General features: G+C 41.7%; 1 protein-coding gene across 2 annotated transcripts; it reads right to left on the reverse strand.

The window, feature by feature from the left end:
* Positions 1–666: 666 nt before the first annotated feature.
* GPALPP1 (GPALPP motifs containing 1) lies at positions 667–21004 on the reverse strand. 2 transcript variants are annotated; one of them, XM_062020479.1, is made up of 8 exons: positions 20839–21004; positions 14097–14241; positions 12995–13090; positions 9066–9174; positions 4720–4854; positions 4335–4499; positions 3845–3943; positions 667–1669 (listed from the first exon to the last, which is right to left on the reverse strand). In XM_062020479.1, the coding sequence occupies exons 1-8, from the start codon at positions 20921–20923 to the stop codon at positions 1451–1453; spliced, it is 1053 nt and encodes a 350-aa protein (XP_061876463.1). In that variant the 5' UTR covers positions 20924–21004; the 3' UTR covers positions 667–1450. The 2 variants fall into 2 exon arrangements, with proteins under 2 accessions (XP_061876463.1, XP_061876464.1); XM_062020480.1 differs by having other exon boundaries at positions 14093–14241; positions 20839–20949.
* Between the last annotated feature and the right edge of the window lie 38 nt (positions 21005–21042).

Below are 21042 nucleotides of genomic sequence, written 5' to 3' on the forward strand. Positions count from 1 at the left end.
GTGTTGGGTCACAGCTGTTCACATGAGCCAACCCAGAGACATCTGCTACAGCAGCCTCTTGTAAATGGCAGTGAACCCCATGATATTTCAGGTGCCACACTTCTAAAGCAGTTGCCAGTGTCTCACATGTAAGATCATTTTCATATACAGATAGAATCACAGAATGGTAGGGTTGGAAGAAACACTTGGAGATCATCTAGTCCAACCCTCCTGCAGAAGCAGGTTCACCTGGATCATGTCACACAGGAACACCTCCAGGCAGGTCTTGAAGACCTCCCAGGAAGGAGGCTCCACACCCTCCCTGGGCAGCCCTCACCCACATAGTAGAATAGCCTTTTCTTATATTTAAATGGAACTTTTTGTGTTCCAGCTTCATCCCATTACCCCTTGTTCTGTTGCTAGATACCTTAGAGAAAAAGTGCTGCCCCAACCTCCTGACACTCACCATTTATATACTTTAATGAGATCCCCCCCTTAGTCTCCTCTTCTCTAGACTAAACAGCCCCAGTTCTTGCAGCCTTCCAGTAACACCTCACAAAGGATCCCAAACATTTCTTGGGAGAAAAATGGATGAAAGTATAAGTCTAATTTTAATTAAGTAACACAACTCTCCCTTCAGCTGTTCCACACACTCCCAGAAGAGCTAAAGAACTCCAAGCATGGATGTAGATTTTTTAAATGTCAGATTTATTTCCTTTTTGATACCAGAGAGCTGTTCTGCTCTGCAAATTAACTGCGAAAATAAGCTTTCTCGTGGTATGATTTTCACATTGTATTTGCTTAAAAAAAGATGGATTTCCCAATGATAAGCCCTGCAAATTGAAACTCAAATTACATTCTTCTCTTCTCATAATACTAGCATTTTATAATTAAGCCTGCAAATCTTGAGGTTTTATTACTTCTGCTTTAGCTCTTCCTGCTACAATATGGAAATCATACTGCACACATAATAATCCTTTATTAATCTACAGACACAGATCCATAGAAATAAAAGCACTGGGCAAACATAAAAGCTGCCACTGAGTTTTATATTTCCCAGCAGGAATTCCAGTCAAGCAATGTCTTGCCCATAAACCTAAAGGGGATTCCTCCATGGCCTTCAGGTGAGGCTCAGCAAGAATATCTAAACCATAGCAGGAGAAAGGGGGAAACTGACAACTCAAGATCAAATCTAAAGCATCTTAAATAATACCAATTTTAATTATTTTTATGCTAACAACAGCAACAAAAATATATAAATGTTTAAAAGTAGCACATTTACATTATCTTCTTTTGTACCAGTTTAGTTTTAGTACAGATGATCCTCCCTAACAGAGTATTTACAGACAAGGAAAACCAGTTAAACATTAGGATATTTATTTTGCATACAAATATTTACAGAAAAATACTTAAAAAAAACCCTATTCAAAGTTTAATTAACTTAGCTTAAAAAAAGCTTCATGCTTTTATGTTATAAAAACATATTGCCTTTACTGTGCTCAAATTTACTGTTCAGATCTCTGGACTTTCTGATGAGAGCTTTCTTCTGTGCTTCATCGAACCGGTTGACTTTGAGATCCTGGTCTCGGTCAAAGGGCCTTCGTTCTTGAGGTTTGCTCTTCTCTTCAGAGGCTTTGCTCTTTAGCTTTTTCTGATGTATGTCCATGAGAGATTCTGACCTCTTTGACTCCTGCAAAATGAGAAAGAGGAAATAAAGTATTGCAAAATATCAACAACATACAGAAAATCCAAATGGAAAGATTGGGATTAGGAAGGCTAAACATTCCAGGCAAAAAAAGGAAGACAGTTTAGTGAGTGGAGAACAGAATGCTAAATGTAACCTGCACAGAGCAGAAAGCACGTTGTCATCTTGCCTACACTGCATAAAATACTGATTCACTGACGTGAACAATACCCATCATGTTGTTGAGCCTCTGCAGACAGTGGAGATAAACTACACAAATAATGCGGGAAAAATACACAAGTTGCCCTGCCGTTATTAGCAGAGACAAATGAAGACGTGTCAAGGGAAATGCCTCAAGGTGCAGGCTCAGTTTCTTATGTACTTCCCCATAGCAGCTGGTTTTGACCACTGCTAAATGGGGCAAGAACAAGCTGGATACCCTTTCAATCTTTCTCTCACACACTGTTGTGTTCTTAATGTGAGCTCTTCACTTTTCAGTATTTGAATCGTCTGTTGCCAGCTCACAGGACAAAGTCACAGGTTTGAGCTACAGCATGTGTTCTGACAAGCCAAGGACTTGAGCTGCAATTATTAAAGAGCCCAAGCACAACATAAAACTTTTGCCATTTTCACACAGGAGCAGGATTAGCTCTCAGAAGACTGCATGGCCCTTCCTTTACTCAGATAAAGTGTAGTTGTATGTCCCTAAGTGCTCTCCAATCATCACAAACGAGCCAAAAGATCAGTCCAAACCCATCCTCTCATCTGAAAGATGAAAAGATGAGCAGCTCTGTTTTCTCATGTCCAGGAACACAAGGTCTTCATTTTGAAGGTTCACTTTCCTTCACTCCCTGGGAAAACGCTTCCTTCATCACACAAATAGTAATTCATATGTAAGATGATTCTCACAGAAAACTGGAAATGGGCAATACTTTTTTGGGGTGTAACTGCATCAGTGCTGACAGAATTGAACCAGAGGATGTACATAGCATCAGCACTGAAAGAATTAACTGTAAGAAACCTGTTTTAAGAATTAAAGCTCCTGTTCTAGAAAAGCATCCTTGAGAAAAGTCAGTGGAGAAATAGGAAAGAATAGAGGAAAACTTTAAGATAAAAAACCCCAACAACGACCTGAAAAATGAGAAAAGAGTAGATTAAAAAAACCCCAAAGAACCCAAGAAATGTTGTTTTTAACCAAGATGCCTTCTTCAGTTTTTTTTTTTGAGAGAACTCCATTAACCTTAGAAACTGTAAAAGCCTATATATGTTTTATTTTGACAATGGTACAGAGCAAACCCCATAGTTTTACATTTAAAAGAAACAGACATTACAGAAGAAGTTTCTAAGAGAATATGCTAAGAGCTCTGGATTTGCAAGCCTCCAAGTCAAGAGGGACATGTGATTTAATGAACTACAAATAAATTATTAGAAGTGCCAGATAAACTTCAATCATGTAATATAGGCCAAGGCTGCGATTCTCAAATTAATTATACTCCCAAGAGACCATTCTGCCTTCCATAAGGCTTCAGGCCATAAATCAGGGAAGAACTGGAAGGAACAGCTGTAAGGCAGGCAACAGCCCGTATGCTCCGGTGGACGGGGCTGACAGACAGAAAATGAGAGGAAATTCTACGTGGAGTTCAGATTTCTAGTAAGCAACATCTGTGAAATTTATCTGTTTCTGTAGAGACTGAGGAAAACTTCATGTCATAATGCTGCTGTAACGAGCAGTTAATGGAATTAATTACATAGTGCAATTAATGCATTGATCTGCTTAGCCCATCAAGCTTCTTTAAGAGATAAACTTTTACTACTGTTTAACTCTTGGGATGTTGGTAATTCGGTGAAGCAAGGTAATATCTGAATTAAGGTTGTCTGCTCCCAGCAATCATGTCCTGAAGTGAGGAAAACACCTTTAAGAAAAACATCACCTAAAGCAATAAGGTAATACACCCCCCCCGCCATCACCCTGTCTTCAGCAGCGGCTTGAGGACCCAATCCTGCTCTTGTTGAAGTCAATGGTAAATGCTCTAATGATTTGCACAGCATTAGGGCTGGGGCACAAAAAGAGAAGGCTGTAGTGGCATCACCATGGAAACCAGCAGCACTAGAAATGAGAAGCAGAAGGGTGAAGAATTAAAGGAAATGGAGTAAGAGGAAGTATTTTCCTATTCTACTTACATTGTATGAAGTCACCTGCTCAACAAGTCTCTTGTCTCTCCCAGATAATACAATTTCTTCATTATCCCTACTGGTTGACTTTTTTGCCTCTTCTCTTTCCTGAAGAGTAAAAGTAAATCACATAATACAATAATCAGAACTTTTGAAGAAAAGAGACAGTAAACCTAAATTTACTTGAATTAAATCTGAAGGGCATGATAGAAGCTACCCAGTATTTTTTGTTTGGCTTGATAAAAGAAACTGGACATGCTGCAACTGGAATTTCAATGAACTGATACAGAGTACTGAAGAAGCAAGAGAGAAGAAAATGAACATCAATATTACTTAAAATCGTTATTTTGTTGCCTTTACCTTTAAACCCAAGTTAGTGAGTTCTGATAACGAAATCTGGGCAAAAAATTAGTTGTACAGCTCAGGGTATCTTTGTTTTCAAAGAATATCAACAATATACACACTGCCTGCAGGTGTATATGAATGAATAAATGCTCACCTTGGCTTTTCTCTCTCTGTCAGCTGGAGTATCTGTCCAAATAGATCTATCACCTGATTTGTCATCAGCTCTTCTCTTGAATGTTCTTGGGCCAAATCCAAAGCTTTTCAATTCAGGTGGAAGCTCCGTCATCCACGATTCCCTGGTAACTTGCTTGGGTTCAGCCTTTACAAAAGCAAAAAGAGGGTAAAGGGAAGAAGAGTAAAAAAACCAGTGTCATGGAAAATTGCTGTCTGGATCTCTTAGCTTCCAGCAGAAATCACGGGTTTTTCATTGCCTTAACACTTAGCGTTCCAAGCAGAACTGCAACTTGCTTCACATGGAAACAAGCAAATACAAATATGCTCCAGCAACAAAATACTAGACATTTAAAAATGCAACTTACACTTTCTGCTGAAGTAAGTTTTTCCTTCATTCTCTGAGCTCTGCGTTCAAATTCTTCAGACACGTCAGATTCCACTGGTCCTTTTGCAGGCATTGGGCCTATAAGATTGTCTTCTTCCTCACTGCTATTTGTCACCTTCCAAAAAAAGAAAACATTTCTATGATTTCTCTCAACTATAGTGCCAAGACCATCAAGAAACACTTTAGCTTCATAGGTTAGGATGGTTTTATCTAGAAGGGCATATAAACCTAACGCAATGTACCTGCCATTCTTTGTTCTCTCATTCACTTCTTCAATCCCTTCTGGCATTGCATGCTAAGCAATTATTTGGATAATGGCTCAAAAACCAAAGTTTGAAAGGGACTAGATGTTAGTAAGAATGTTTGTGGATGCAAGGGATTGTGGAGGAAACTCACAGGTCCCTCCATGTGAAAACAGTACAGCTGTGGACGAAGGCAGAACTAGACTGAAAACAGTGACACCACAGTGCCCTGGGAGGAGAGATGAGGTTCCCAAGAGCTATGGAAGTGATAAGATTTAGCTCCAGCCTCAATGTGGGTGATAGAGCAACGGCAGTAGAGTGACAACAAGGCTGCAAACTTAGGAAGCATAGAGCATTACTTGAGAATATAGAACCATAGAATGGTAGGGGTTGGAAGGGACCTTTAGAGATCATCTAGTCCAATCCCCCTGCAGAAGCAGGGTCACCTAGATCATAATGTGGTGATGGCAAAGAAGTTTCCAATGAAGGATGAAGAAGGCGGGGAGGAAAGGCTTGCTTCTGTCACACCAAACTTCCATGACCACATGGACACCCCAGAGCAAAGATACGATACCATCAGAGCAGGCAGGGGCTCAAGGGCAACGAGCAGTGGACAAACAGTATCAGGAGCCTTCTATAGAAACCAAGGTGCCAAGGCAGAGGTGACCCAATGGGGAATGCAAAAATAGAATGCAAAACCTGACTAGAATCATCACCTAATGGGACCACGGAGAATGACTGAAAGGAGAAGACCAAGGAAAGCTATCCTGCTACACTGAGTCCAAGCCTAAAACTTCAGGCTGCTCACAGCTGGCACACCACTGCTGTCGGGGAATTTGAGCTAAGGCAGGGCGCAGATGTGAAATAAGTTACTTGATTCTCCTACGTGCCACATGCTACAGAAACTGGCAGGCTTTAATGACACTGCTCCACGCCAGACAAGCCAGTTGGCCCTGTCTGCCCCTGGGAGCCAGCAAAGGTAGAAACAGGGGGCAAGGCATGCTTTATGTAGCAAGAGACATATGTTACATAGTTACATATGGCTGTGGACCACAAAGTGCAAGGACAGGCTTAGCAAGCTTAATGGCTATATGATCAGTTGCATGAAATAGATCTGAAAGACTGACGGGGGTGAGAAAGAGCTGGTCATTTATAAGCTCCATCAATGCAAAGTGGGAATGCCAATCTCTCTCATATTTTTTCTCAGAAATGGTAACAGGAGGAAGCTTGAAGGCAAAAAGTTCCATTTAAACATAAGAAAAACCTATTTCACTGTTCAGGTGAGGGAGCCCTGGCACAGGCTGCCCAGGGAGGGTGTGGAGTCTCCTTCCTTGGAGGTCTTCAAGACCCACCTGGACATGTTCCTATGCGACCTGATCTAGATGAACCGGCTTCTCTAGAGGGGTTGGACTAGATGATCTCTAAAGGTCCCTTCCAACCCTACCATTCTATGATTATTACATAGACAAGCTTTTACTAATAATCCACCATTGCTACTTTGCTTCAACTTTTAGAGAATGGGATGAAAGCATTCCTTCTCGCTCTCTTTTTTTTTTGTAAAGAAGGAGCTGGTGGGGAAGAACAATAACTAATTTGAGAAACCAACATCGTAAACCACATCCTTCTCTCTGTGTACAAACAAATAAAAAATGCAAAGATTTAAGATTTTCATAATAACACTGTAAAGTAGTTGAAAATAAAAGACAAATTCCACGCTGGGCTTTAATTGAGGAAACGTGTCTCATTTCCTTTCTCAGTAGTCTTAAGTTCAACTCACTTCATTACACCTGCTTCAAACAAGATGTAATTAAACCTACATTAAGAAACACTGCCTTCAAGTCTGAAAGGGAAAATCTATGCTAAGTGAAGAGTCAGCATGGAGCAAGCTGCCTTTAAAGATGTACTAGAATACAAAATAAATTCAAATAAACAAAATAATTACCCATCATATGCAAAGGTAAAAGAAAGATATTAATTAGGAAGAACAAAAAGGAAAATAAGACAAGTTCTGTAACAGCTGTACAAAGCTGATGCTAGAAAATCTATTTAGGAGCAGGAGACTTTTTTGTTTGTAAAATACATACACAGATCAGTTTTGACATCCCTGCCTCAGGAGATTTGTCACTATGATAAATTCCTTAATCGTTATTTGGAGTTATAAGATGATGAGTATCTTAAAAATGTCAGACAATCATTCTTCATGAGGGATTATGACACCACTCGCTGTAGGAGGCTGGAGAATGATATACTTGGCAACTATGGATCAAAAAAAGTGAAGTTCCAGAGGAGGCTTTGCCTCATTCCTTCCTAGCATGTCTTGCCTGTCCCACAGTGTCTAGGACTTAAACATGTAATTATTTTAGAAATAAACAGAATAGCTGTTCATTCTCACAAGGAATATGTAGTTTATCATAGTACGAGAGATATTCAATTGTCTAAACACTGGTATCCAGCACCATTTTTGCTAAGAGGAGCTGCTCAAGAAGGATGCCAGCTCCTCTAATGCTCTAGTCCCTATGTGCCAGCCTGCTGCAGACGGTTCAGATCCCTCACAATGGTACCAAAGGTCCATGTTTGTAGACCTAAATCTTCCCTACACAGAAGTATTTTATCATACATCTTATTCCTGACCAGTTTACTGTAGTCCATGCATTGTTTTGTGGCTAGGGATTAGACTATATGACTTCTACCTAGTTTTTACCTAACCTGATGAGAACAGTCAAAACCCACAAACCAGTGTAACTATCCTGCTTTGCCTTACTCCCAGTTACAGGCGTCATCTTGCTATTGATAAGAACAATGAGTGACACTGTAGTGTCACTCTGAGTTGCATTCTTTTGGATAAATTTAATTCATCCACTAATATTAAGGAGGTAAAGATACGTGAAATATTCAATCATTTTGCTCCCCTATCAGCAAAGCAGTAAAAGATTATAAGTAAATGTTTTTATTTTAACTGGTTGCACCACTTCTTTAATACCTTCAAAAATTTGAACATTGACAAGATGTTCACTTGTGAAGGACGTCACACCAAAAGAAACAATGGAAAAACATTAGGAAGTAACACTGTGACTGCAGTTTGGCATGCCTAGGTCTCTTGTGCATCTGGGAAGGAATAATCCCAAGCACCAGTACAGGCTGGGGGTCGAACTGCTGAAGAGCAGCTCTGCAGAGAGAGACCTTGGAGTCCTGATTGATAATAAGCTAAACATGAGCCAGCAATGTGCCCTCGTGGCCAAGAAGGCCAATGGTATCCTGGGATGCATCAAGAAGAGCGTTGCCATCAGGTCAAGGGAGGTTCTTCTCTTCCTCTCCTCTGCCCTGGTGAGGCCTCATCTGGAGTCCTGTGTCCAGTTCTGGGCTCCTCAGCTCAAGAGGGACAGGGAAGTGCTGGAGAGAGTCCAGTGCAGGGCCACCAAGATGATCAGGGGACTGGAACATCTCTCATACAAGGAAAGGCTGCGGGAACTGGGGCTACTCAGTCTAGAGAAGATGAGACTGAGGGGAGGTCTTATTAACATTTATAAATATCTAAAGGGTGGGTGTCAGGAGGTTGGGACATCCCTTTTTTCTACAGTATCTAGCAACAGGACAAGGGGTAATGGGATGAAGCTGGAACACAAAAAGTTCCACTTAAATATAAGAAAAAACTATTTCACTGTTCAGGTGAGGGAGCCCTGGCACAGGCTGCCCAGAGGGGTTGTAGAGTCTCCTTCCTTGGAGGTCTTCAAGACCCACCTGGACATGTTCCTATGTAACCCGATCTAGGTGAACCTGCTTCTGCAGGGGATTGGACTAGATGATCTATAAAGGTCCCATCTAACCCCTACCACTCCATGATTCTATGATCTGTCTTACAGCAAAATCACAACAAACCAGACCAGTCTTTTTATTTTTCTTTTTTTTTTTAAGGCTTATTTATGCTTCAGTATTTGACTCAGGCAAAAATACGCCAGACACTTACTGGTCTAAAATTAAACTGTCATGCTGAAAAGTATGTCTAGTACACTTTTTCAGCCTCCTGCTTGTTTAAGCATTTCAGATACCTTGCATTAAAACAAAAGGAGGTTTTTTTTTCACAGACCTGGGTCTGGAATTCTGACGAAACAGACGGTCCTATGGAACATCTGTTATTCCCGGTGTCCTGTGAAGGTTTCCTAAAGCCAGGTGGTAGCGCGGGACCTATTATGGGCCTTGAGGGAGAGACAAAAGAAAATCTTGGTTTTCATTGAAAGGTGGGGAAAAGTTACATAATCAACCTGGACAGTACATTAAATGAGTGCTGCAGGAAAAAATATGTAATAGATGAATATACAATAAAGATAAAATGTTGATTAGAAGTGTGATTCTCCTCCCTCCCCGTGCCAAGTACATCCCCTATGCACATACCAGAGAAATTACTAAGAAGAGTTTCTCTGTTTTCCATGAGGAACTCTGCAGACAGAGGTCCAGAAAACTGGAAAAGTTGTAGCCTATAGTCAAGGATATGCACTTTTTTCTTATCTGGCTTCCTTTACCACATTCAAGAAAAATGGAAAGTGTTAGGTCAAATATACGCTACTCTAACTACAAAGCCAATTTTGTTCGTTCTTGCTTGCACCAGTTTCACTGTCCTTCACAAACAGAATTGGTGAACTGCTCTGATTTCAAGTTTATTCTCCCTTGGAGATAGGATGAGAGAAGAAAAGCTGTGTGATCCCAGGTAACATGACTGATTTGTTTTTACACAGCAGCTCTGTAAGCAGTATAATTCAACTCTGTCTAGGAACATAGAAAGGTGAAAATATTTCAATGGTGAAAAGTTCAAAGCCAACAACAAACTCTGCTTGCAGTACTGAAAAGACTTTGGTATACAAGTTCCTCTTAATAATCCACCACCATCTTCTTTAAAGCTAATAAAAGCTAATTAAACCCACAAACAATTATCACCTGGAGAAATAACAAAGTGAGGATATCCCCCTAATGCATCAGCAGAGATTTTGTTTATTATGATCTTCAGTTCCTAAGCCTTAAGGCAATCAAACATAACACAACATGAACTGAATTATGCTAATTATGGTCTTCTACTAAATCCCACATAATCTAATCAGTACAGCCCTGCTGTGGTGATATTATTGTCAGGATTTGAAGAGGGGAAATAAAAAAGCAAAAAGTCCTGCCAGAAAGTCAACCACGGACAGACAGACACGAGCAAAAAATGTGAGCTCAGGCCATGACAAGGGTACTGGTGAGGTTTATAACCCAGGCAAGAGGTTTGAGTTAAATTTGAAGTTCCACCCCCACCTAGCTGCTGCAAAAAAACAACAGCTTTCATTTTCCCCTCTTCCTTTCTCATGTCTTTCTTGTTAAGAGCATATTTTAAATTCCCAGTTTAATTTGAAGAGATTGAATTTAAACCCATGCAGATATGGCCAAAATAATCTTTTATTTTAGTACACATGTACCTTTATTTTGCATGGAGAGACAGTTAAATTAAGCCTTAAAAAAAAAAACTTTAGGCTAAAACATAGAAGAACATCTATATTGTGGGCTGTTTCTGTGCAACTTGTGAAAAAGAGCAGATCTCAAATACACTGCTTTGCTTCTGTCACAGCTCAAAGGCTCTTCCAAGGAAGAGAAAAATGGTTTCCATATTCATTCCTCCCACACTTCCCATTTCTATATTTTTTTTATCCATGTGAATAATAACCCTGTTGCTCAGGTCTTTCCTCAGCAGCATGCAGCTGACATGATTCTTGACAGTTTCCTAGATGTCCAAAGACTCTGATACAGGTGAAGTGAATCTAAATAAAACTTGGTAAAACATATTATGCTGCTGTTGGCAACATCAGCTCTCATCTATATACTTTCAAAAACCACTCCAAACTTATAATGAGGTAAGCTTTCATTTAAGGAATACTGGATTTCTTATATGACAAAGAACGCCTTCCTGTTTGGAGTACTTGCCAATGCATGTTCCAAGATGTTCATTTCAGCATTCTTCTGATGGGTAACAATTTATCAAGATAACCTTTGCTCTTTATCTTTGTGTGTGAATACTTTGGGGACTATTTACCAGTGCTGCACTTCTGTCTAACATTGATAAACAGCAATTTCCTTTCCAAAGTCAAAGGAAATCTGCTTAAATATACACTTTTTTTTTAATGCTGGAATGATTCAAACAATTTCTAACAAGCTGCAAATTGCCACAGGAGCTGCCCCTAATCACGAATGTGAGACTTTGACAAGTTTGGGAAAGATGTAACAGAAGAAAAACTTTTCTAAAAGAAAGTGTATGTGAGACAGAGCTAGTAAACAGCATGTCCATACCCTGAAATAAACAGTTTGTTTAAATCATTCACAGCTAGATTGTCAGCTGGCAATCTGCTCAGTCCCAGGGGACAATGCAGGGGAGAGAGACACCAGTACTGTGTCTACAATCCTGCGCAGCTCAGGTGCCTCAGCCTGTTAGCACAACCAGACTGCCAGGTGTATGGGGGAGGAAGATAGACAAGGCTCTTCCCACGCATCACACCTTTCCCACCTATGCAGGCAATCAGGCTGGGTGCAAAACAGCCCTGCTCAATCTGCTTTCTCAGTGTGTGCTAGGAGCAGTTGTATGGTGAGTTAGGACATAAAATAAAGGCCTGAAAAATTAGCAAGTGCCTTTTGCTGTTTTAATCTCTCATGCTCAAAGACATAGGAGAAAACTCTTGCTCTCTGAATGTAAATGCAAGTTATGCAACATTTTGGAAATCAGCTGCTAAGAAGAAATACAAGCTGGATGAACATACAAAAGACCAAGATGATATGATGGGTGACCACCTGCTCATCTCTCTAAACTACAAGTTGCCTCTTTTCTTCCTCTTTTTCTTTGCACACTTTGACAAGTTTTACTACAAAAGTATTCATGTTGAAATCAAGAAAACAAGAAGTCTATCTCCGCTGGTATTAGAAGCTACAAACAATTATTTGCTTTATAGGAGTCACATTATTTTTAGTGATTACTAAATGGTATAATTAAAATAACACATTGTACGTACAAAATGCAAGAAAAAAAAAATTGTTACTCTTGGGAAGATCAAAGCACCAAAACAAGGCCACTGAGCATGGTACACTCAATTACAAAAGAGTTACAAAGTGTAACCAGACAGGAAAAGGATACTTCCAAATAAGCTTAGTTCCCTAAGTTCTTATTGTCCTAACTGCTACCAAACATCATAAAAATGAAAACTAAACTAAAAATAAAACTCACAGCTGATAGGTAGGTATTGATTTATCTGCTCCCTATTGCTCTGAGGAAGATAACAGGGATGGAGGGACTCTCTTCTACCTGTCATCAGTAAGCGTCCCCTTGGAAGTACCAATTTCACTATGGATTTTCATTTCAAATTTCAGAAGGAAGTGCACAGATTTATGTAAAGACTGGAGGGCTGGGAGACGTGGATAAGTTTCCCATAGAAAATTTATAAGTGTTTTTTTGAGGAGGGCAGCATTTTATAATGGTGTGTGATCAAATCCTGATAGGAGCTATAAATAATGCTTATTTGCTTAGACCTGACAGCTTGCTTTCTAATAACCTACACTGTTCAGATTAGTTTTCTACCTGGAGACACATACAGTAATTCTTGGTGCATTAGCAAACAACAATTCTAATGATTTACATTGTATTGCACCACTCAAAAGACCTACTCCCCCACAGTCCAGAGTGAACTACAGAACTATGCACAGTTTGGTTTTTTCCTTCACTGACCTGGGACCTAACATAAGAAACAGAAGAAATTTGACATTCAAAATGTAACTCTGACAATTCACTTCCTTTTTTTTTTTTTATCTTCAACCTTCCAAGCAGCATGGGGGGAGCCTTGTGTTCTGTTTCAAGGGAATGCTGTTCCTGTTCTCAGGATGGGGAGGAAGCAATTCTAATCATCTGAATCTTAACTGCACAACTGAAGTGTTTTGTAGTAGTGCCACAAAATATTTTGTCTATAATAATTGTGCTTTAAAGAGTGAATATAATTCTGTTTTAATTACCTCTCTGGAGAATCATCCTGTTTTTTAAATCCAGGAGGAAGAGCAGGCCCAAAAAAGCCATCATCATCATCATCTTCATGAATTCTTTTTGGCTTTCTGCAAATACAAAGATTTCACTTAATTACCTTGACAAGCATAGCAATTATCTACATTTTAAACAGGAAAAAACCCCCATAAAATTCTTTCAGACAATCTTATGTACTAAATACCCTGCTGTTACCAAGGAAACACTGCAAAGGGATCCAAAATAATTTGAAGCAATTAAAAAATTGGGAGCATAAGCTTCACTCCAGAAATGCTCTGACATTTAAAAAAACCCATTAAGAATGCTTCTGCTGTAGAAAGCAGAGTAGTATAAATGTTGAAACACCATTTTCTAGCCACAAAGTGATTTAAATTCAGCACACTTCTCCATTTTTATACACTGTCTGCATTTTGACTAGTATTTTCCCCCTTCAATTCTAATTAACTGGTAGACTGTTGAATAATACAAGGAAAAACTTGAGCAATAATTACTCTGACACCCATTAAGGTGGCATAATGCCCTTCAAGTCCCTTACAGAAGGCCTAACACAAACACACAGAAGTTCTTAACACAGCAGTTTAGAGTAATCAGCCTCACCAAGTAAGAGTATGTGTAGACTCCTGTTATGTGCTAAACAATTTCTGGGGTTCTTTCAATAGAGTTGACTCAACTGAATGCAAAAATTCGTGCCCATAAATGGTTCTTGCGACTTCTCAAAGGCAGTATACCAGAAACAGAGCAAGACTGAAGTACCAGATACTTACACACATGATTAAACAGTGCATGACTTTAGTGCAAACAAGCAAAACATGTTATGACTTTAATTGCAGAATTAAAAAGAAACATGTAAATACAGAGATGTAATTGCTCTAAATAGCTTCATTCCACTGTACAGTGTTAAACAGGTTGGTGGGACACTCTTGACCACAAAGAACGTATAGAACATGACACCAACTTTTACACAGGTATAAGGTTTACCTCTTATTTATAAAGTACTGTCCCTTTCTCATAATTTATGCAGACACATTTCATTTGCAATACAGTGTAAATATACAAATAACCCAAGAACGTACTCACTTGGGTGCTGGATCTCCTTCTGTCTCTTCTTCAGAATCAATGTTTGCATCTCTGGGTAGAGTAAGAGATTCCGAGTTGTCATCACTGTCAGAAGTTTCTGAGCTACAGTTGCTTTTATAGCCTGGAGGCAGTACTGGTCCTGCAACTGAACACCCACAGTTACTGGGGGCACTTATGAAACACTTCAAATGAGTATGATCTGTCTCATGTTTGATACTCCCAAAACACATATCTACCCGGAACGAAGTTTATTGATCCATTGCTCTCTCTAGCAGATAGAGAAGATCTCTAACCACACTTATAGAAGATACTTTTGTCAGCACTGCATTTCAATGAGCAACCCCCCTCTGAATTAAATTAGTATGTGACTAATCCATTACTACATGAGCCTCTTCTGGAACCAGACTACAAAGCCTTGTTTTATCTAACAACTGATTTACCGTGCATATGTTATAAACTGGTATATTTAAAAGAAAATATCACCTTAATACAGTATTTTAAGCTCACCAGTGAAAAATTACATCATTTGTACATATACAGAAAGGGAGATCATGAATTAGTGGAATTTAATTGCCAGTCTGCTTCAGAATTGGTTTAATGATTAAGGCCATTCCCAGTTCAGCTAAGTGTGAACAGCAGGCACACGTCCTGCTGGAAGAAAAAAATCCAGATGATTTAGGTATTCAGACTTCAAAGAATTGTTGCTGTCAGAAGGCTGGGGCTGTGGATGGAGCTCTCATGCTCCAGTCAACCCTTTATCATCTGGAGTAATGAGGAGGATATCCCAGTAAAGGAAAAAAATCAGATGCTGACACTGCTTACAGACCTGAGCTGTTTCTGGCACTGTCCCCACCTGCAGACACAGTTCTTTGCAGACTTATTTCCATGTAGTACACCACAGGCAGTGTCTAGAAGAGGCTTAGACACCCAATCCATATAGCAAATGCCTCCAAAACGAGTCACTTAAATACCCTCATAGGCTCAATCAACACAGAGACAGTGGGAGCAAGGAAAGACCAGCAATGCTCCCAAGATAAAGGGCCTTCCCAGATCCAAGGCAGTGCATGCAGGGTCAGCACCCATTTGTACACACAGAACACAAACAGACATCTAATACAATGTAGACTTGACCCTACTGATGATTTAGCATCCTGACACACAGACACCATCGTTCCTCTTAATATTTCAAGCCTTGAGCCAAGGCTGACAGGACAGAAAGATGTTTTGGTGGGGAAAAGATATTGTCAGCTTTATGAATAGTCAAAGATTAGATGAAAAGATGAGGTGCAATAAACCCACAATAATAAAGGGTACCAGGAAATTACATCTTCAGTTAAAGAACAATGATTTTTTGATGGTGCAACATAAAACCTGATATACATCATGGTTCTATTGTTAGCTGACAAAGACGAGACAGAAACTGAGTCCATCAAGTGAGCTTCTTAAGCTTTTTACTCATCTTTAGCACTAGACACAGAACAAGGACAGTCTAATAATTACAAAGGATTCAGACAGCTCTGCCACTTATTTTGCTTTCTATTTTAATGGCAAAGTCTTCAACCAGGACATACAAACCCACTTCTCACTATGAAAAAAAAAATGACAATACCACAGCCCATAAAGGTAATGATTCTGTTCAAGATGAGAGGGAACCAACACATGAATGATAAATAGGAATAAAGACTTCTATCAAGAGGTCTCCCATTTTGACATGAGAAAAGTCCCTGGATAAAAAGCACTTAAAAATAAAACCCAGACAAACCCCACATTTGGAGACAAAATATCATGAAAGCAGAGCTTCCTTTGTTCTACATGCAGACAAGCATGATAAAGGACTTATTGATGGAGTAAAATGAGAACACTACAATGTAGTTTGATGTGTTTGATACTGCAGAGGGAGAGAGAAATTGGGAGCAGCTTTGTGGGCTGGAAAGAACTAGTAAAACCAAAACTATTTAAGGAAGGAAGGAGACTGGTCCCACTGACATGTTGTCTGATGTCAGGGCTAATATACTTGCATTCTATCCCAATTCCTCTCCAGTATGCTGGCACAACTCTTTGCGTGGGCTATGCAATAACTGGATCAGGGAACTCAAGAGGCATAAAAATAATGCTGTAAAACCCAGCACTCCCCTGAAAGAACTGTTTGTTCATGGAAGTGCAGCCTAAGCAGGACAACCAGAAATAAAACAGAGACTAGTTCACAATGGGAAAATGGCATTTAAAGCCTGGGGAAGGAAAAGTAATTGGGCACAGTGAAAGAAGTGGAGAAGAAATAGGCCTGGGAGAGTGGAGATTAAAATTTAATATGGCCATGGAACTGCCTGAGACTAACAATCAGCACAGGCAAGGATACAGCTATGGATTAGGGCAGGGTAGGGAGCCTCAGGAAAGAGTAGAAAGGAAGGAAAGGGAATTGCTAAGCACAGATTCTGAAAGTAAGAAAGGAAAGGGTATGGAGGGAGGCCAAGATCTAATGAGAAGTCTGTGAATTAAATTCCCTGGAAGCCACAGAAAAGTGGAAAGGTGCAGATCAAAGGCAGAATAGAGGAGAGCTCAGTGTCAGGAAGCTGAAAACAATAGGCGAGGAAGATAAATGGATGTAGCAATAGCAGAGCAACAGGAAAGTAAGGAATTAACCAGGACTCAGAACAGGTTGAAGCAAGACAGTGGGATAAGAAAGCTGGACAAGAAAATTTTGGGGATGATGAGAAAAGAAACAGAGCCAACTACATGACTCTCAAGTCAGACTGAAGTGAATGTTTTACAGCTGCTAGAAGCTGTCATCTTACTATTGTTGCTCTGACTTGCCCTCTGAATTGAGATGGCTCTGATGACTCCCTGTCTGGAAATGAAGTCAAATAAACCAAATGAAAAACTACTTTTTTTTTGGTCCTATTTTTTTTCCTCCCTAAGTTAAATGTCTGCTGTATTGAGCAACTCTAAGCAACCTACCACTCCACGAGACAGGCACTGGGAACAGGCACAAGGACAAACAGGATAGCCTTTCATCTTCAGCAACAGTGATAGCTCAGACATATCACATCAATGCACCTGTACTTTAACAAAGGTGGCCTCAGTGCTGAAATCTGGATGTTTTTAGCCATCCCCTAGCATTTCTCTCCTGCTGCAGCAAGGACAGTACACAGGCAGGGACAAAGGGCCAACAGAAGTGTGAATCTTCCAGCAAGCATGTATTTAAGCCAGGTTCAAAGATTCACCATGAGACGAAGCACTGAGAGATGAGCATGTCCCATGGGTTGGACAGTGACACCAATAGACATAGGGATCTCCTGATAAAGTCCATTTGGGCTCCCTCTGTGCTCACCCACAGGCAGAGCAGCAACTGGTACTTTGCCTTAGCTACCCTCTTATTTTTCGAGGCTGGGATGCAAAAGGAAACAAACCACCAAGCTTTTAGTTGTGTTCATGTTTCACAATACAAAGCATCACGTTAACATTAATGTGACTGTACAAGCTACAACTACTACATCTTCAGTTTTACTCCATTTAAAAGAAAGAAAAAAGATGAGGCAAACATTTGCATGCTGAAAATTACATCTGTTAACAGAGTTGTTGTGTCAGGGGTTGGAACTAGGTGATCTTTAAAGGTTCCCTCTGATCCAAAGCATCCTGTGATTCAGAATGTCCAGGGACAGGCAATGAAGCTAGTGAAGGGTCTAGAGCACAAGTCTTATGAGCAGCGGCTGAGGGAACTATTTAGCCTGGAGAAGAGGAGGCTAAGAGGAGACGGTGAGTGTCAGTCTCTTCCCTCCAGCAATGAATGATAGAACATGAGGAAACGGGTTCAAGTTGCACCAGGGGAGGTTTAGACTGGAGATGAGGAAGAACTTTTTTACCGAGAGAGTTGTTAAGCATTGGAACGGGATGCCCAGGATGGTGGTGCAGTCACCATCCCTGGAGGTATTTATAAGGCTTGTAGATGAGGTGCTGAGGAACATGGTTTAGTGTTGGGTTTGGCAGTGTGAGGTTAGTGGTTGGACTCAATGATCTTAAAGGTATTTTCCAACCAAAGTGATTGTATGATTTCATGTTAAAGATGAAAGATGCAAATTCAGGAATGGATCGACAGACATTTACTTTTTTCACTACATCTGGTACATCAAGGTGATACCACACATGGGAGACAAATGTTTATCTGGCAGCCAAGAGGTACCCCACATCCTGAGGTACATCACACACAACAGAATCAAAGAGTCCAAAGAGGAGGTTATCCTGCTGTGTGCAGCGTTGGTGTGGCCTCACCTGGAGCAGTGTGTGTTGCCACTAGCGGTAACTTCACCAGGCCACCCGTATGGATCACTCAGCCCACCCCCTCTGAGGGGACAAGATCACTGCATACTCAGTATGGATGATGCTTTATTCCAACTAATTGTTTACACCATATGCTTTTATCTGCTAACACAAGCACCTCCTTTCACTCCACCCTGTGCCTGCCTCTTCTGTACCGTCCACCTCCCATGTTACAACCCGAGATCTTCCAGATGCCTACCAGCGTGCAGTTCTGAGCTTTGCAATTTAGGAAGGACGGGAAGGTCCCCAAATGTGTCCAGAAAAGGGCAACTAAGCTGATGAAAGGGCTGGAAGAAACGTCCTGTGAGGAGTGGCTGAGGACTCTGAGTTTGTCTAATTTGGAGAGGAGGAGGCTGAGGGGTGACTTCTGCCCTCTGCAGCTTCCTGAGAAGGGGAAGCAGAGAGGAAGGTGCTGATCTCTTCTCCCTTGTACCCAGTAATAAGGCATGTGGAAGTGGCTCAAAGCTGCACCAGAGGATGTTTAGAATGGACATGAGGAAGCATTTCCATACTGAGAGACAGTGGTCAAACACTGAAACAGGCTTCCTAGAGAAGTGTTCAATGACCCAAGCCTGTCTATGTTTAAGATGCATTTGGAGAATGCCTTTCACAACAAGGAAAGACTGCGAAAATTCTTCAGCTTTAGAAGGTGAAGGATCTCTTAAAAGAGCTGAACTACACAAGGATATAGTCACAGAACAACTTTTAGGTCCATTCTGTCTCAAGACGCAGCAAATACAACAGCGCAGAAGATGCTTGTGGCACCCTCACCACACGACTGTGACACTCAGAACCTCCAGCTAGAGCTGCATTTCTGTACAACAAAGTGTGTTACACCAAAGTACTCGCTCTCTCTTCCTCCTCTGCACTACACCAGTATGCCTCATGAGCTGAGCAGGTCCATGTAGCTGTTGTACGTCAGGTATAGTCAATAAACATTATAAAAACGAATAAATAACCCCCCAATAGATTGGGCTTGGCATTTAGTTTTTCTTAATTATATCTTTTTAAGGCAAATAAATTCCTTCACTCAGAAATCCCCAAGCAGATCTGTCAGCATAACTGTACTGCTATGGAGCTGATGCATGCTGGAACAAAAAAGTGGACAAAGCAGGCTAAATAACCTGGACTAGATACTGCCAAAACTCTTGGTATCATGAAACCACAGCCGAATGGTAAGTTTAACTTATTTTCTTCAGTGGATTCATAGACAATATAGATACTTGCAACACATAGCAGTTTGTCGATGGAAAGTAAATATGTTATCAACACACAGAGGAATAGCAAAGGGTGCATCTGCTCAAACGAACGTGTAGGCAGCACTCCAGCACAAAACCAGGCTACTGTCTCGAGCCTGATGTTGCTATGGTGCCAGCTAAGGCAGCAGCTTTGCTTTCTCTTCCTATTGCTCCCTCTTCTGGATTTAAACATAGAATTGCGGATGAGCACAGCAAACCTGTCCCATAGGAGCTGCTTGTTTGGAGTAACTGAAAGATCACCAAAACAGTACTAGAAATTGAGTATATATACACTAGTGGCTTGAAGCTGGATTAAAAATAGGGAGTAACGACACTCAAAGTGCTACTTCCAGAGATATTACTGATAGAGAACATATCAGAGTTTAAGAGAGGGAAACTAAGTTCCATTGCAAAAGAGCCAGACTGGCAGTCAGCTGGCCTGAGAGAGATCTCACTTGTGACTTGACTGCTCTCAACATTAGAGGCCCTGGCAGGTGAGGAACCACAGCCTCGCTGGTCACCAGCTACTTCTGCATCCCGAGCAAAGCTGACCAAAAATGCCCCTTCCATGCGGTGCTTTGGTCTGACGAAGGAAAGCGTGCTGCAAAGACCCAACCACTGCCCTCCTTTCTTTTTTCTGCCCATTAACCTCACATTTGGAGCTGACAGAGGCCTAAAAGCACACGTGGGACTTGAGCGGGAAGACAACAAACAAATCAACGCAGTTTTTACACTAAGCTCTAGACCGCTTTCTACCTGCCGTATCCCACGGCGCTGTTATTTGTTTTCCTTCTTTCCGGAAAGAAGCTACTCTAACCCCTCCCGTGTAGTTCAGTCCCATCCGGACACCACTTCGGCGCAGCCCCCGCCGTCCCGCACCGTCTGCAGCGCCGCCTGGCCCCTGTCCACGGAGCGGCCGCGCTCCGGCACCGCAAGCCCGGGAGGTCCCGCACGCCGGGAGTCCCGCACGCCGCGGCCCCCGGGGAGCTCCCGCCGCATGACGACGCTGTTCCGCTGAGGCGCGGCGAAACGCGGGGGACACCCTACGCCTCGGCCCGGGAGGGCTGCCGCGCGTGGGCCGCGAGGGAAGCAAGGGGAGGCGGCGGCCGCCAGCTCGCCCTCGCCCGGGGCCCGTCCCGAAGGGAGCGGCAAGCCCGCGGCCACTGCCCCGGGGCCCCCTCAGGCCTTACCCTGGCTGAAGTCTTCATCCGGGTCCGCCTCTGCGCGGCGCGGGAAGCCGGGCGGCAGCGCGGGGCCGATGAGCTCGCGGGCCATGGCACCCGAACCCCGATGCCGGAGCCCAGCTCAGTTCCCACCCCCACAACACGGCACCGCCGGCGCAGACAGATGACGCCTTGACCCACACTCGTGACGAGCTCAGTTCCCGCCCCCGT

Source organism: Colius striatus, chromosome 1, assembly GCF_028858725.1.
Source record: "Colius striatus isolate bColStr4 chromosome 1, bColStr4.1.hap1, whole genome shotgun sequence".
NCBI classification, from domain to species: domain Eukaryota; kingdom Metazoa; phylum Chordata; class Aves; order Coliiformes; family Coliidae; genus Colius; species Colius striatus.

What these genes read in the sequence shown, in the direction of transcription:
- GPALPP1 (XM_062020479.1), bottom strand. Translation starts at nt 20,923, where the DNA reads ATGGCCCGCGAGCTCATCGGCCCCGCGCTGCCGCCCGGCTTCCCGCGC. An exon ending in GAAGGAGATCCAGCACCCAA is followed by an intron (nt 13,091 to 14,096) that starts GTGAGTACGTTC and finishes TTGTATTTGCAG; the next exon opens with AAAGCCAAAAAGAATTCATG. An exon ending in AACTTACTTCAGCAGAAAGT is followed by an intron (nt 4,500 to 4,719) that starts GTAAGTTGCATT and finishes GCTTTTGTAAAG; the next exon opens with GCTGAACCCAAGCAAGTTAC.